The 15,353-nt window shown below is 39.8% G+C and overlaps 1 protein-coding gene and 1 long non-coding RNA gene across 3 annotated transcripts; one reads left to right on the top strand and one right to left on the bottom strand.

The window, feature by feature from the left end:
* Nucleotides 1–782: 782 nt before the first annotated feature.
* On the bottom strand, nucleotides 783–7,347 carry LOC113026352 (COUP transcription factor 2-like). Of its 2 annotated transcripts, none has more exons than XM_026175041.1 (3): nucleotides 6,311–7,347; nucleotides 4,602–5,126; nucleotides 783–2,561 (listed from the first exon to the last, which is right to left on the bottom strand). In XM_026175041.1, the coding sequence occupies exons 1-3, from the start codon at nucleotides 6,837–6,839 to the stop codon at nucleotides 2,287–2,289; spliced, it is 1,329 nt and encodes a 442-aa protein (XP_026030826.1). In that variant the 5' UTR covers nucleotides 6,840–7,347; the 3' UTR covers nucleotides 783–2,286. The 2 variants fall into 2 exon arrangements, with proteins under 2 accessions (XP_026030826.1, XP_026030835.1); XM_026175050.1 differs by having other exon boundaries at nucleotides 6,341–7,344.
* A 126-nt stretch (nucleotides 7,348–7,473) lies between these two features.
* On the top strand, nucleotides 7,474–12,298 carry LOC113026362 (uncharacterized). The gene is made up of 3 exons (XR_003272908.1): nucleotides 7,474–7,567; nucleotides 11,069–11,152; nucleotides 11,722–12,298. It is a non-coding gene; the product is annotated as an uncharacterized LOC113026362 (long non-coding RNA).
* Nucleotides 12,299–15,353: the final 3,055 nt, after the last annotated feature.

The following is a 15,353-nucleotide window of genomic DNA, read 5'->3' as shown; positions in this document are numbered from 1 at the left end:
ATTAGAAGCAAAGAAGCTGATTTAATCCTCTCTGTCCTCCTCAATCTGGCACCACAGTCACGGTTTTAACTCCATTTTCATTCTCTTATGAAGAGTTTAACCAGCTTTTTTTTTTTTAACTAATAGAAGATTTAATAGCAAAAAGAGTTGGAAAAGCAGCTTTACCTTATTTGAAGACAGACTTTTATTGTAGTATTCTAAAAAGAAAATGTTTTTATATCATACAGTTTTCTTTTGCATGTGTGGATGTACTGATACAGCCATACTACAAGATCATACTAGGTTTTGTCTTAATAGTTAATTTAAAACTATTAATAAGTTATAAAAAAAAAAAAAAAAAGCACAGCTACAGGCTACAAGCTGCAAGCTACAAGAAAAGGATGTAACGTGACACTCTTTGTTCCCTCCCTTTAGGTGTTTTCTTAAGTTATAAAGATGTTAAAACTGAGTGATCAAGCCCAATATAAGATAAGTGCAGGAGAAAAGTTAACTGTTTTCCTGCAGGTTGTTAAATAAGGCAAATGTAAATACAACCTGACATTCACATAAAGCTATCACTGTCAGTGGAAGCAATTAGTTTGATTAAAACGCCCAATTAGTGACAATATTATAGTAAGAAATGGGCTCCAGAACACCAGACAGACTCCACTTGGCTTACGTTTCCTTACTCCATTGCAGTACAAAAAAATCAAAATTATAACGGATGCGCTCCCTTGTGTAAACACACTTGATTCCTGTTAGAAGGTGACAAACATGAACACTGTTGAGCTGAAATGACGAAATAAAGCAAATACACTTTATTTATAAATCTTGAGTTATAATTTAATACGGTACCAATATGTTAACCAATATGCTTTCACAGTACATCAGAGTGGTTGTCAAAAAGAAGTAAACACAAATACACTCACACACACACACACACCCACACACACACACATGCACATACACTCTAAATTCAGCAATACCCTGCAGTGGTCTGTTGTGCCATTAAGTGGCCTGGGCTCATTAATGCATGAGTTATACTGAAATAAATTTGTTTCTTGGCCTGGGAAATTAAGAGATTGTAGTTATTATAGACCCAGTGCTCTTAAAATCTCTGAGGAAGTCAGTGTAAAAGTCCAGGAAACATAAATTCATTAGAAGTATTTGGTAATGCATTTGTCCTTAATCTCGTAGTGTCATTCGTGTTCTTCTTACCTGTCACGGGAATATGATTTGGATTTTAACCCCTCTAAATATAAAAAACATTGGATTAAGCTATCCAACAGTCAGCTCACCGCCATGATTAGCCTCTCAGTTCAGATGAGGAAAAAAACAGAAAAGTTGAAGTTTGACAAAAATCCGGGAGAGACAAATTGCTTTGAAATAGGATTTTAAAGAGTTTAACTGGAACATTATGGCAAAAGGGAAATAATCGTATTAGCCAAGAAGTATAACGAAGAAATGACTAACGCTTGGCGCAACCGAACACTGAGCATGAGAAGTGCAGTTCTGAAATGTTTTTGCTGTTCTCATTCTTTGCATGTCAATAAGAAAACCAGAATAAGAAAACAAAGTAACTAAAACAAAGCATCAATCTCACCTTTCTGTCTCTATGCAACCGAGCAAAAAGGTTGAAGTCAGAAGAAGTCGGGTTTCAAACAATCATATTAAATCTTTCTGAAATGTTCCTTTAGTCCAAAGTGCTATGTCTGGAAGGTATGAAAACAACAACAACAACAACAACAACAAAAAACAGATCAACACAAGACGATCCCTGCAGTTTTCTCACTAGCTGGGGTAAAAATATGTAAAACATAAAAAAAAAGAAAAAGGGAAAAAAAAGAAAACAAAAAGGATCCAAAACATAATTTACAAGCACGATAAATATACACACAGGTCCAATAAATATTGTTTGTTATCCCAAAAACCATAGACTGTGAGAGGTCACCACACTGCAAAAACATGTCCATCTTAACCAGTCATTTCGTTTACTGACATTAGTTCCCTTTAAACAAGTGAAAATTTCTGCCAGTGCGGTCAGATCATTTCGTCATTGGTAGATTTCCTGTATTTTATGGACCCCTCTAAAAGTGGCATAATGGAAAATAAGGCAGCTAATACCTCCGGTATGATGAAAAAAGCAAATTAAATTACATTTTTACCCTTAAGATACTTTAGAGAATTTAATTCCACTGGCAGTTTTTTCTCTTGTTTAAATCAACAGAGATTTTACTATTTGAAATGACTTGATTTGAAAAGTGGGACCCTTCCTGACCTTAGTAGCACCACAGCAGCTTTTATTCTCTATTGAATAGCCATGTAAGGCCAGTTGAAGCTGCTACCAGAAAGCAGCATGTCCCTTATCAGAGTTTCTATGGGTGTTTTCCCCACCAGACGGACGAAGAAAAGCTGCTCTATGACAGAAGAAGAGACGCTGCGGAGGGAAGGCAAGCGAAGCAGCAGCTTCCCAAACCTGTTAGGCTGGTTGGGATACTGGCTCCTCACATACTCTTCTAAAGCACACTGCGATTTCTCCTGGAGACCCTCCACATGGGCCACATCTGATAGACCACAAGCATCTACAGAGAGAATGTAACACAGAAACAAATAGGCAGAAGAGAAGAGGTCAGGACCAGTGGTTCAACTGGGCATCTGAAAAATACTTCAGTTTCACGTTTATTCAGTGTTAATACAAAATCACCAAAACTCGCGATGGTACAGTCTGAATGTGGAGTTAGATGAAAAGTTACAGTGATCGAAAGTCAAAAAAGCACCAGAAAAAACAAAAATCTGTAGGTATTACTATTTACAGATATTATTTAAATCCCTGGGTAAGACATTAAAGAAGAGGTCAGGGCAGCAGAATGCCAAATATTAGTGGATGCATTTAAATATTTTATTACTTTGTAAACAGATTTGAGTGAACCTCACTAAGATGGTATCAGAACCATCAACCATAAACACAGAACACCCAATAAATTAGTTAGTCAGACATGGTTGGGTAAATGTAGAGGTTTAAAAATGTAAAATTGGATACTGTAAGAGCGCAGTGGCAGGTTGAAAATAAAACATATAGGCAAATAGTTGAGGTTTGTCAATCTGATGCCATCTGGGATCAACAATGGTGCCACTGCTCTCATCCAATCAAAAAAAAAGAATACTCAGGGCCCAGACAAAAGGAAGGAAGCACGGCAAGAGCATTGATTGCTCTGAGTCATTTGCATTTCAACGCACACCAGACTCTTCTGTCTGTACTGTAAAACTGCAGGCCGGCTGGAAACAGGGGTTAAAGCAGGACTGTCCCAGTTTAAAAGGCACGTGCTCACATGTGCTCACATATGCTCACGGGGACTAAAATAGACCAATAGGAAACCTTCTTTGTTTATTTTTTTACTCTGCTGCTACTTGTCCTTTTGAACCCACTCACAATCTAACAACCAAACATCCCTCTGTCATCTAAAAGGCTGTGAAGAAACTGGCATACATTTTGCATTGCAAAGTCAACTAATAGTTCCCATTGCTTTATGAACAGTACAAAAAAAGCTTCTTTATGAAGATATTTTCAAATTTAAAGATGTAAAGAATAAAATGTATTATGCAGTTACATTTACATGCTATGATCGTTTTTAAAACAGTGGCAAGATTTAAATATAAAAATTTTCTTTTTAAAATAAAAAAAAACCCTCTAAATTTTAAGCCTGAAAACAAGTTTTTTTCACTTGAAATTAATATATATATATATATATATATATATATATATATATATATATATATATATATGTATGTATGTAATAAATCACTCTGCTGAGGCACCTTTTATGTGAAGCAGCAGTGGAATATAGATGCTGTCAAATGTTTAACTCAAACCCATTTGCATAACCTATTCAGGCAGAGTATTTCATATTTTAAGGGCTGTAAGGATTTGATGCCGTTTTAAGACCATCAAACTCACTCACACTTCCTCTTCAGTATTATTTTAATGCAGATAAACTGTTGCTTCAAGATCTGACAACTGTATGAGGTCACTTAAGTTCACTATGAATTCTATCAGAGGTAAAGCAGCTGGCTCAGGTTTAAAGGGAGTACTTTTCTAGAGCAAATCCAACATATATGATTTGTATTCCTTTTTTAATGACCGTTTATAACGATATCAGAGGATCATCAGACTTATGATCATACTAAAATCTGCAAAAGAATTATTTTATATAGATTTTGCTTTTAAGGTGTTTCAGAGTTTTAATACAAATTATTGATTTTTCTTTTTAGCCCCCCTCCCCAACCCCGAACGCACAGTTACCGAGTGTTATGCAAACTATTATGCCACGAGCAATAAAAAAAAATCTGTAAAATTATTTTTATAAGATTTTCTGTCGTTTTTTTGGAAATATTTATTCCTACGTTTTTCGGGCGATTTTTAAGTAACGTTCTCGTCCGCTCGCATTAATTTTGTTTTCGCTACATTTGGAAAATAATTTATTTAATTAAATTAGGATTTTAATTTTGATAGCGGTTGTTTTCTTCGTGATGGTGGCGGCACAATTCTCCTTAGATTTTAAGCTTGCGTGATTTCGCTAAAATGTCAGCCACAGCGTGTGTGGGGGTGAAAAGGTAAAGTTTACCTGTGGTGAACAGCACGATGGCCTTAATGCAGCTGTACTCCGCCGAATCCACGTGCAGCACCTTCAGCTTCTCCACCTGCTCCTGGAAGACCCGGATGTGGTCCATGAAGGCCACCACCCGGTCAGCAGACATTGGGGATGCGTGGAGACCAGCAGCGGCCAGTAGCGGGGCGGCGTGGACGGGCATGGAGCACTGGGCGGCGTTCAGGACGAACAGTTCGCTCCAGGTGAGGCGAAGAAGGGCCACCTGGTCCGGCACCTGCAGGTCCGGGAAAAAAGGGATGTTGCGGGCCCACTCCACAGCGCTGAAGAGCATCCGAGCCGCCAGCTCGCAGATGTTCTCAATGCCCAGGATGTTGTTGTTCTGCAGGCACTGAGAGCCAAACCTGGAGGTCGGGTAGGGTTCGGCCCGCAGCAGCAGAGAGATGTACCCCGACAGATAGGAGTGGCACTGCAGAGGATCCCCGTTTGTCAGAGCAAACTGGCCGTGATATGACTGGGTTGGTATTCTGCCTCTCTGGACAGCTGGAAGAAAGAAACGGCAGAAATGCCACATCACGTTAGAAGGCGATTAAAACAACGAAGATGACATTTAAAGAACCCTAAAACTAGACATCACGCACGGGACGTCATTTACAACAGCATATGTGAATTAAAACCTCGCGCTTATTTTAGTCAGATTAGGCTGGGATTCCTTTCTAATGTCAGTAGTGAGCTAGCTTATGGTTGGCTGGCTCTTCAGAAGTGGACATGGATAAGTGTTGTGGACAGCTCCTGGAAAGAAATGTCACATTCAGCTCGGTGTTGGGAGATCTAGAGCACAACCTGCAGATAATGGCGTGTGAGATTTTTTTTCCTTTCCCCCCCTCTTTTCTTTTTCTCAGCGTGTTTCTGGGTATTCAGTAGCGTTGCATTTTTTTTTGTTTCAAATGTATAATTGCTCCAGTTCACAGCCCAGATTCCGTTTTCAGTTAATGCTCTCTAATATCATCAAGTGAGTAGGCTTATTGTAACTTAATTATTTATTTTTTGGCTGTGAAATCTCTAATAGCCTAAACTTTAATAAACTTTCACATTTAGACAACAAAGCAGACTCTTAGTAGACTAGTGTAGGCTGCGGTCTGGGCCTAGTGCTTTATATGAAAAGCATGCATAATGAATAAGAGCAGACACACATGGTCCGCACGAGCACATCATTTAAAAATGTATTTTACATTTTTATGGCTACAATTTAAACGAAAAAAAGGCACTGAAACTAAAGTTAAATATATCTACTGCCGAATGTGAACTCCTGACATTTAAAGCTTCTGCAGACTCACACTCACCGGGGATGATGGACATAAAGCGGAAGGGGAGCAACAATAGTGCACCTAACATGCTACAGGATGCTAGCGGGAACATCTGTAATAATGTGTAATATTACACACTGAGGTCTACACAATATAAAGCTATAGTACCCGAGACAAAATAAATAATTATACACCGCGTATTTTAAAAAAATATATATAGACATTATTAAATGAATAAAATATCCCTAGTGTCAAACAAAGGCAACATGTGGCGATGGTAAGGCTCCTGGGTCCACAAAGAAATATGTAAACATAAGCTAGGCTACACATATGTAGCATCCACACAACTAGATATGGGGCAGATATGCGTTCAAACATAAAAGAGTGCTGCATGTGAAAATGTTATGGATGTGATAGTACCAGTAATAACAGTTTGATGCCAGCGCGTACCTTCTCTCCTCATGCCGACTTTGAGGCATTTCTTGAGGCGACAGTACTGGCACTGGTTGCGGTGGTGCTGGTCTATGGGACAGTTCCTGTTGGCCCTGCAGGTGTAGGTCAGGTTTCTCCTGACGCTGCGTTTAAAGAAGCTCTTACATCCTTCGCATGTGAACTGTCCATAGTGCTTCCCGCTGGATTTATCCCCGCACACGATGCACTCGATCTGCTGGCTCTGCTGTTTGTCCATGGACAAGGAGGAGGAGGAGGAGGAAGAGGAGGTGCTGTTGTTATTGTTGGTGGTGGTCGCGACGGTGTTGCCGGACGGATTGGACGGCGGTGCTCCCTGAGGTGCAGCTGCTGTTTGGGGTATTTCCAGAGAAGGCGCCGGGTTCATGTGTCCCGTCAGCTCTCCGGGCAGAGACAGAGGTGCAACCTGAGACACCGGGGAGGAAAGAGTCCCCTGAGAGTCCCCGACCGCCTCGGTGTTTCTCCACGCTACCATCGCCATTTCGACTTTCTCCAAAACTTTTTTTGCGCCCAACTTCGTTTTTACGCGATAATTAACTCACACGTACTGTCGGCATCAATAGCTAATACACAGTCATGGGAAACTGCGGCATTGTTTGACGAAACGAAATACAATTTCAAATAAAATAAATAAAAGCGAGCTCATAGGATAACGGCAGAAAATTAAAACGAGTTCACAAGTGAAGATTGAGCAGTCACCCAGAAGCAGCTGCTGGCGCGGACAAAATCCAAAAAGACAGCTTCATTCAAACCGTCATAGTGCGCTATAGCATCCACAGAGGGGGGGAAATAAAGACGGAGCCATCCACACAGGGAGGAAACGTTATCCCCAAAATATACAATCTGATCCTTTCTGTTCTGTGTGTCCAGCTTTAAACAGAATGCCGTGCGAGCAGATCCTTCATTAGGGATGGAGTCACGCGACCAGGCTTTCCAGACGCTCCCTGCTCTCCCGATCAGTAAGAAGTTACATTAAAAAGACATCAGGGAGAGAGAGAGAGAGAGAGAGAGAGAGAGAGAGAGAGAGAGTCAAAGAGGGGGAGTGATGGATGTTGATTTTGACGATGCTTTGCTCCGGGACGGAGGAGGAGAGTGATGCGCCCGCACGTCACCGGCTGTGAATCGGTGACGCGGGTTTGGGGCGGAGTTAACGCGTGGAGAAGCTGGTCTCGGAGCAGCAGTGCGGGGGTTCAGCTGACTTTAAAGAGGGTAAGAGTTCACATCCTCCCTGTTATGTTTTCTGCTTTACCTCCCTGTCCAATCGCTCGCTCTCTCTCTCTCTCTCTCTCTCTCTCTCTCTCTCTCTCTCTCTCTCTCTCTCTCTCTCATGTGTGCGCACACGAACGGGTTTTTTCTGTTTGTTTTTTTTATTTTGTTTTTTGCACTATGACTACTTGCTTGCCGTGAATCGGTCAAACCACAGTTTGCATCATATCACCCATAATGTATATTATGAGTACTCATGTTATACTGGTACATAAAGAGACTGCTTCTGCCCGCGAAGACCCCGAAGGGGCCAATTCAGATTCTAAATGCAGTTATTTGATGCCACCTAGTGTCGTCAGTAAATTACGCAGAAAAATTCCCTTTTTTAGATCCACTTCACTCACAAAAAGAGATAGATTTTATACATTTCTTTTATAAACAATACATTTAATGCACCTCTCCTCTGCCCTGTCTTAGCTGCAGTCACTTTGTGGACTTTGTAATCACGTAATCATCCACTCACACCAAATGACTAATCAGATAAGAAGACATTTTTAGAAATTACTAAAACCTTTTCTTTTTTTCTTTCTTTCTTTCTTTCTTGAGAGAGAACGTTTACAAGTTAGTTTATGTATGGGTGAGATACACATTGGACTTTTAGCTTTCATCAGTAAACTTGCCAAACATCCTCACTTCCAGTGCAGATTTACTGTAAAAAGATTGTTGTGAAATGCTCAGTATAAACACACAAAAATTATTATTTTAACACAGGCTGTAAAATCTATTCTAAATATAAATTAAACAAACCGAATAAATAAACTGATGTTATCCCTCCTCAAATAGCAATAATACAAAGATATATGGGAATTAAATATATACAAGAAAACCAGTGGCTACATGTCTAGCTGAAGAGATGACACCTTCACATGCGCCTCTGCCCTTTCTGTCTCTCATGTTCATGATCTATTGAATTTCACTCAGAGCAGCTGCATTGGCGCATACGCTACTTGATATCCATAAAGCTACTGCATTTTTCAGAGTAGATTTGGTGACTTTGATTATGGTATTAAACTCAGTGTTGCTGTGTGTCTCCATACAGTTGCATTGTTTGATTTTGGTGTATTTACGTGTAGCACAACCATTCTTTTCATTTGTTGTGGATTTCTCAAATGGAATCAGTCTGATGTCCATGGATGTCTTTGATGGCAAGTCAGTGCCATGTAAAAATGTCTGTATGGCCATTTCACTGTTGACTCATGCTCCATGAGTCCTGAGGCTGAGTGTGCTGTCACGTTCTTCCAGACGGCCAGAGCTGCAGTCATCCAGCGACTGCTCGCACACAAAACAAGCCTTGCCCCGCCTGCTAACAAAACACACGGCTGATGTCCAATACCAATCAGCAGTGGAAGGTCAAGGCTAAAGTGTTTACCACACTGAATGTGGATGATGCATTCCTTCACACTGTTTATTTCACTGACCTCTCCCCTCCCCCGCTCTCCCTCATGATGGGTCCGGTTAATATTAATCACAGATTTAGGAGTTTACAGATGATAAATCCCTCCTGTTTTTGGTGATCTGGTGCCCTTTATGACTTATCACCAGTGGGGGAGCTGAAAGCGAGCTAATTGGAAACAAAATGAGGGAGAGTTTGGCCAGGAGAGACCTGCTGTGTGGGCAAAACCACCAGGATATGACTGTTTGCAGTGCAGTGGGAGGCAGCTCTGGCTTCCTGCTCAGAAATCTGCAGAATGTTTCTAATGCAAGCTTGATGTCACTTTACTGAAAATTTGCTCTTATAATTCTGAACATGACAAACATTGGTCAAGCTAAAATCTGAAAAAAATATAGTGTGAAGGTGGTTGATGAGTTTATATGACATGAGAAAACTACGTTCAGCAGGTAATATGATGAAGCGTATTGTCAAGGAATTACTTGACCAAAAGAGCTTTTAGAAAAGCACACATTATAGTCTTCTAGGAATATCCGGTAGTATTCTCAGCTTTGGCAGTGAATGGGTGTGGTGTAAAGTCATTACGGTAACAAGATTAATGGTTGTGAGCTAAAAGTGCACGGTAGCCTTTCAGATCCTGCAGTGGATGTCTTCTGTTTGTGTTTTAGCAGTGACTGTGTGTAAGTGTGCAGATTCCGAAATGTCATGACCTGACCCAGAGGCCATGATGTAGAAACAAACCATTGCAAATCAAATTGTCCAATTTACCTGCAAAATAACAACTCAATATCTGAACTGTACCCACAGCAAAGTGAAATGTGTAGTGTCTGGATGTGGTTGGGCGAGGCAAAATACATCAATATTTTAAAAAAATAATCAGAATAAAATAAAAACAAAGGGATTGTGCATGTGGAGAAAAGGTTATGGTCAGCATATAACCAGTCCTAAGTTCAAAAGTGAAATATACATGAGCATTAGCATGATTTCTGGAAAAGAAAGAAACATTTGCCATTTTGTGAGCGGAAAGCAAATTAATTATTACATCTAGCTTCTACCAGTTATTTAATTATGTGGAATAAATGTGCATCCACTTTTATTTCAAAGGATAGTCCCTATATCCCTGTGATATTTCGATTGTTTAAATACTAATGAAGAATTAATCACAGTTTGTGTCTAACCAGATTTTTCTGAAAAGAAACCTAATCCAGTTACACAAGTTTCAACCTTATATTTATCAAACTTATCAACAACCTAGAATTTTATATCTGATAACTTACTTACAATCTTGCAAAATAAGCTCAATGTGCTTTTGTTAAAAAAAAACAATTAACACCAAAAAATCACAGTAAGCTCCGGAGAATACAGAGAATATGATCCCCGTGACTCTTCTGACTGCAATTGTGTGGGAAGTGTCTAAAGTGCAAGCCTGTCACAATTAGTTTGCTTTAAATTTTATTTTTGAGAATACATCCAACTTTTCTGACACACAGAACAACTTCATCTTGAATAAAATTTCTAGAGTTTTTAACCTGAATACAGTGGGAATCAAGTTTCTGTGAATAAGCAGATGTACACTAGACATTTACTGAATTTTACATGTTAAATTAAACTATAATAAGAAGTGTTAACAACAAAGTTTTACTTATTAAAACAAGACATTTAAAAAATGAGCAAAAGTTGATTTTCATGCATTTTACAGTTAAAGAACAAGGAAGTTTCTGCTACAGATTGTTGAACCGGAGCAACAATTAATATTAAAATCAGTATCTTACATTATCATTTATAGCAATTGTAATTTTTACAGTAACTAGTGACTAAAACCTTTTCATGTTTATGTCTCTGGTAATAGATGCTGGACAGTAAAGAGAGCCTGTAGATTGTCACCCTGCTGTGAACCTTGGCAGCCACTGAAACAAAGCTGGTACCTCTTAGGCTCTTTAGCCGGTTCACATCCTGGTCAGAGAGCAACAATAGTTAGTGAGTTAGATTAACACGGCACAGCCTTTGCTTCACCTGTGACCGCTGAACCATCTCTCACCTTTTATTAACCCCAGACAGCTGACCTCTGACTCCTTCAGGCCGACTGCAGAATTCTTCATGAGGTGGATTTCACGCTTGAGAGACACATTGTGCTACAGGTCAGTGTGCAGTTATAACACACCGCTAACGCTCGTCTCACTCATGAACAGATTCATCCTGGCGAAATGTTGGGATCCTCATTAGGAATTGTACAAAATCCTACTTAACCTTTGACCTCACTCAGACTAGCACTCATTATCTCGTATGAGATTAACCCACATTGCTTTGTAAATGATAGAATCAACTCAACTCAGCTTTGAACTGTAAACAGTTTTGAAACTGATCAAATAAGATAACATTTTAAACAAGACATATGCTTTAGTCAAACCTTTTAATGTGGACTGCACACATTTCTGACCTGTTTATGCATAAGAGAACTAAAGATGACTGTATTATTATTGTAACATTTTGCAGTATTTTAATATTTAAGTGCAAAATTTGAGGCATATTTGCTGGTAGCCTTTCAGTTGATGCTGATAGAGGTCTTTCGAATGAAAGGATCGCATAATTAGTTTGACAGGTTTGTTTATGCCATTACAAAATATTTTTATTGTCCAGTCTCTAAAGTCATGGATAATGAGGGCAATAACATGATGAGTTTCTTACATTGTTGTGTTTTGTTTTTCAGGTGTTAAGGCCAAATAAATTCCCAGGGGGGCGCTGTGCACACCTTACCGTCCGGGTGGAGGCACTAAGTGGTTAATTAAGTGGAATGGAAGAGGATAAAGACATAATTCAAACTTTACTTTAAGATAATATACTTAAGTGTGATTTTTTTGTGCATTTTTATTATTATTTGTGCATCTTAGATTTTTCTTTAGCCTAATTTAGCAAATCATATCACATTCAGTTCATGGGTTAATCAGTGGCAGTCTGAAAGGGCTGCCACTTGTGGTTAACAGTGCTTTTAGTTACCTTAGGACATAGGATTGCTTTCGTTTGTTTATTAACAGCTTTGTTTAAAAGTTTGGTACTGATCTTGAGGAAGACTTTACCAGAGGTGAGGTTCAGCTCAACTTAGAAGTGATTCATTTATAGAGCTTGATCTAGTTCTGGATCTACACATTTCTGAGATGCTCCTTTAGCAATGTGATCAAATTGCGCATTTTATGTAATTTCGTCACAAAGAGAAATACGCCCCCCAATTTTTTAAAAATTATTTTAAATGAAAACATAAGAAACTAATACAGATCTAAATGTCTTTCTGATCCAGAAGATCATTTAGCCTCAATGAAGATTCAGTTAAATCTTTAATGTTGATGAATAAACACCTTGGTCTGCACTTTATCTCTCTTGTGTCTCGTGCTTTAAGTCAAACTCTGCTTACCATTTTATAAATTCAAATTTATCTACTTTTACTTTTTTACTTCTGACTTTATTTACCCCATAGTTTTATATGCACAAGTCAACGTTATATACAGTTAAAATTGTGACTGACCATAACAGTGTCGTCAGTAATCTTTTAGTCAGTTTACATCAGAAAACATCTGTGTTAATGAGTAATTACTATAGTTTTTAACTGTAATGTACAAGAAGCTGAATCACAGTAACTAACAATAAATAGTGAAGTTAAGAATACAAATATATAGAGAGCAATATTTATGATTAACATAACAAACAATGCAAAAAATATTACAGGTGTGATTTTATTATTATTATTATTATTATTATTATTTATCAGGAAATGAAGAGTTTCAAACACACTCACTTTTCATGACAGGCTTTTTTTTTTTTCAACATGGCATCAAAGAATTAGTTGAGTGTTTTAACAGCTGTCATGTGGCTGGCCATGTGTCATTTATGCTGGTGGTTTTTCTTGCCCTAGTTAGTGAGATGCAGTGATATTCTTAAAATGCAGCTGTGAGGCAGGCTGGGAGGATTTGCTGTCTCTAGGAAGTTTCTTTGTGCTTGATCAGTTGATCTGTGGCCACTGCGGGGAGGTAATGCTGGGATGTTTTGATGTACTGGATGCTACATTAGTTCAGACGGCAGTGTGAAGGCCAGAAGGGACATGGACAGTTGGGGGCTAAGTGTGAATGAGACAGAAATTTAAAGAAACCAAAGAGTCTTTCTTGGTACTTTCCAAGGTCAGGTGGCATACATGACTATAATTCAGAGAGACTGTGCTTTTGCATCTGTCTGCATCGAAGGAAAAGTTATCGAAAGCAGGCTGAAAGTGTAGTCCTTTAGAAAAAAGGCATTATGTATTGAAAATTGGATAAAGTATAATGTTTTTTTTTTTTAAATTGGCACTTGAATTGTGAAATGGTGAGATTTTGCAACCACTTTTTTCTCCACCACCCACTTAGCACTGACTTGCTTCTACATTTTCGCAGCTCAAACACACCAGACACAAACCCTCCCTCTCACTTTTCTACCAGAAGACCAAATGTCATTCACAGCAAAGACATTTCTTTTGTCCTTCACAGCACCACATTTCCTCAGACTGAGAACACTGTCCGGTATTTTGATTGATCATGTATTTGTATCTATTCATAGAGGCCAGATTCATCATTCCAATTTGTCAAGTTGCTGGTGTGCCAAGTTAATTATGTGCAGGAAAGCCAGAAAAAAGAGGACAGCCTCCTGTTTAGACTCATCTGAGGTTTCCCTACCTCACCTCGTCTCCAAACGAGCAGCCAAAGCTTCACTGGGCTGCTGGAGCTGTTTGGCACCATGGGTAATTAGTGTGATGAATGCTTTAGTGGAACAAATAGTGGCAGTCGGCTGTCTCGCTCATCGTGTGGCTGTGCTGTCATAGCTCTGGGGCTGCGAGCTCATCAGGGTAATGGATGATTCTGCAACAGAGCCATCCCTCAAACAACAGCGCCACCACTGAGCAGGAAACGGGCCTCTTTTTTTAGTCGACAAAAAAAAACCTTGAGTCTTGAAGGTATATGGATGTCAAGTGCTTTTTAGAAGGTTACCAACAACCAGTAACAGTTAAATCTGGAAAAATGAAATTGAAGTATCTCGTGAGGTATAATCGGGTGAAATGTAAAAGAATAGCCCAGTGCATTATTCTAAATATGCATTTTTTCTCTCTAAATAGGGCTAAATATATGGATATTCAAACATCTTACTAATCCTCTGTGGGATTCTGTCCTATGCCTGGGCTGTAGAGCTGTCGCCGTAGAAATGATGGATCACATTATTAGATTAGGGGAAAGCAAGGACGGGCTACAACTGGATTTGCAATTCAGAGTCTCTTTTGTATATGGACCTTTTCTGCATCAAAGGAATGGCCCTAATTGGGCCTCTGTCATTGAGTCAGAGATTGTTTTTTAACAATGCAGGAAACCTTGCAATAAATCAGGTCAGCTGTCTGAGCCACGTCACTGGACAAGGCATTAGTCAGATATGCAGAATGTTCTCTTTGCATACAATGTAAAAAGAATTCATCATCATTTACGAGCACAGTTGCAAGCCCACATCTCCTAATTCTTCCAACAAACGAAGGACATATGGTGATTTTTGTCTCTTGGATGAACCCCAGGGCAGAGGCAGCCTTGAAGGTCTGGCTCTGTGTGCTGTCATTTGAGTACCAGCTAATGGCTTATGCTTACTCTGTGCTTTGACTTTTCAACCCACTGTGACAGAGAATAATATGATTCACATAAGGGTGAATTCTCAACCATGTCATCCATGTAGCGGAAGCTGCCGCAGACAGGTAATCCATAGCTGTATCAGGGAAAAAAACACCAGTTCACTGAATTGTTTCGATGGCAGCCAGACCCAAGGCTAACAGAGCATGAGAGACAGGCGAGGTCGTGGAAAGGTTATTTTTTAGGTTCAGGAGGTGAGACTTTGGGGACGTGGACACGTCAGTCTTGCAGAGTCCGCGGGTCAATGTGAAGACAAGTGGAAGACACATTTCTCTGTCAGCACGCAGAGAGCCCGCACGGGTTCAGGCTTTTGTCGTGAAGTCCCAAGTCATTGAGTCAATAGCCAAGGAACATGACACAACCTCTCACAGTCACACGGCATCAAGCGGAACAGGGAATGGCATGCTTTCCATTTCACTGCACCGTGGCCCTGGCGAGACCTCGTCTGCACTCGAGAAACAGGAGAGCTCTCAGCCCAGGCTCTCGCATAAAAGCAACGCAGCAACCTGGCCCCGAACACGTACCTGGCTCGCTCACAGCAGCAGTACAAGATGATTCACCGGTCAATCCATAACCCCGGCTATTATCTCCACTGGCTGCTGTAGCGCGGCGAGATGCCTGTGGATAACCAGAGGGCTTGGATGAAAGGAAATTA

This window comes from Astatotilapia calliptera, chromosome 1 (assembly GCF_900246225.1).
Source record: "Astatotilapia calliptera chromosome 1, fAstCal1.2, whole genome shotgun sequence".
Lineage (NCBI taxonomy): Eukaryota > Metazoa > Chordata > Actinopteri > Cichliformes > Cichlidae > Astatotilapia > Astatotilapia calliptera.
The sequence above is the reverse complement of the archived record's forward strand: the minus strand, read 5'-3'. Positions and strand labels throughout refer to the sequence as shown.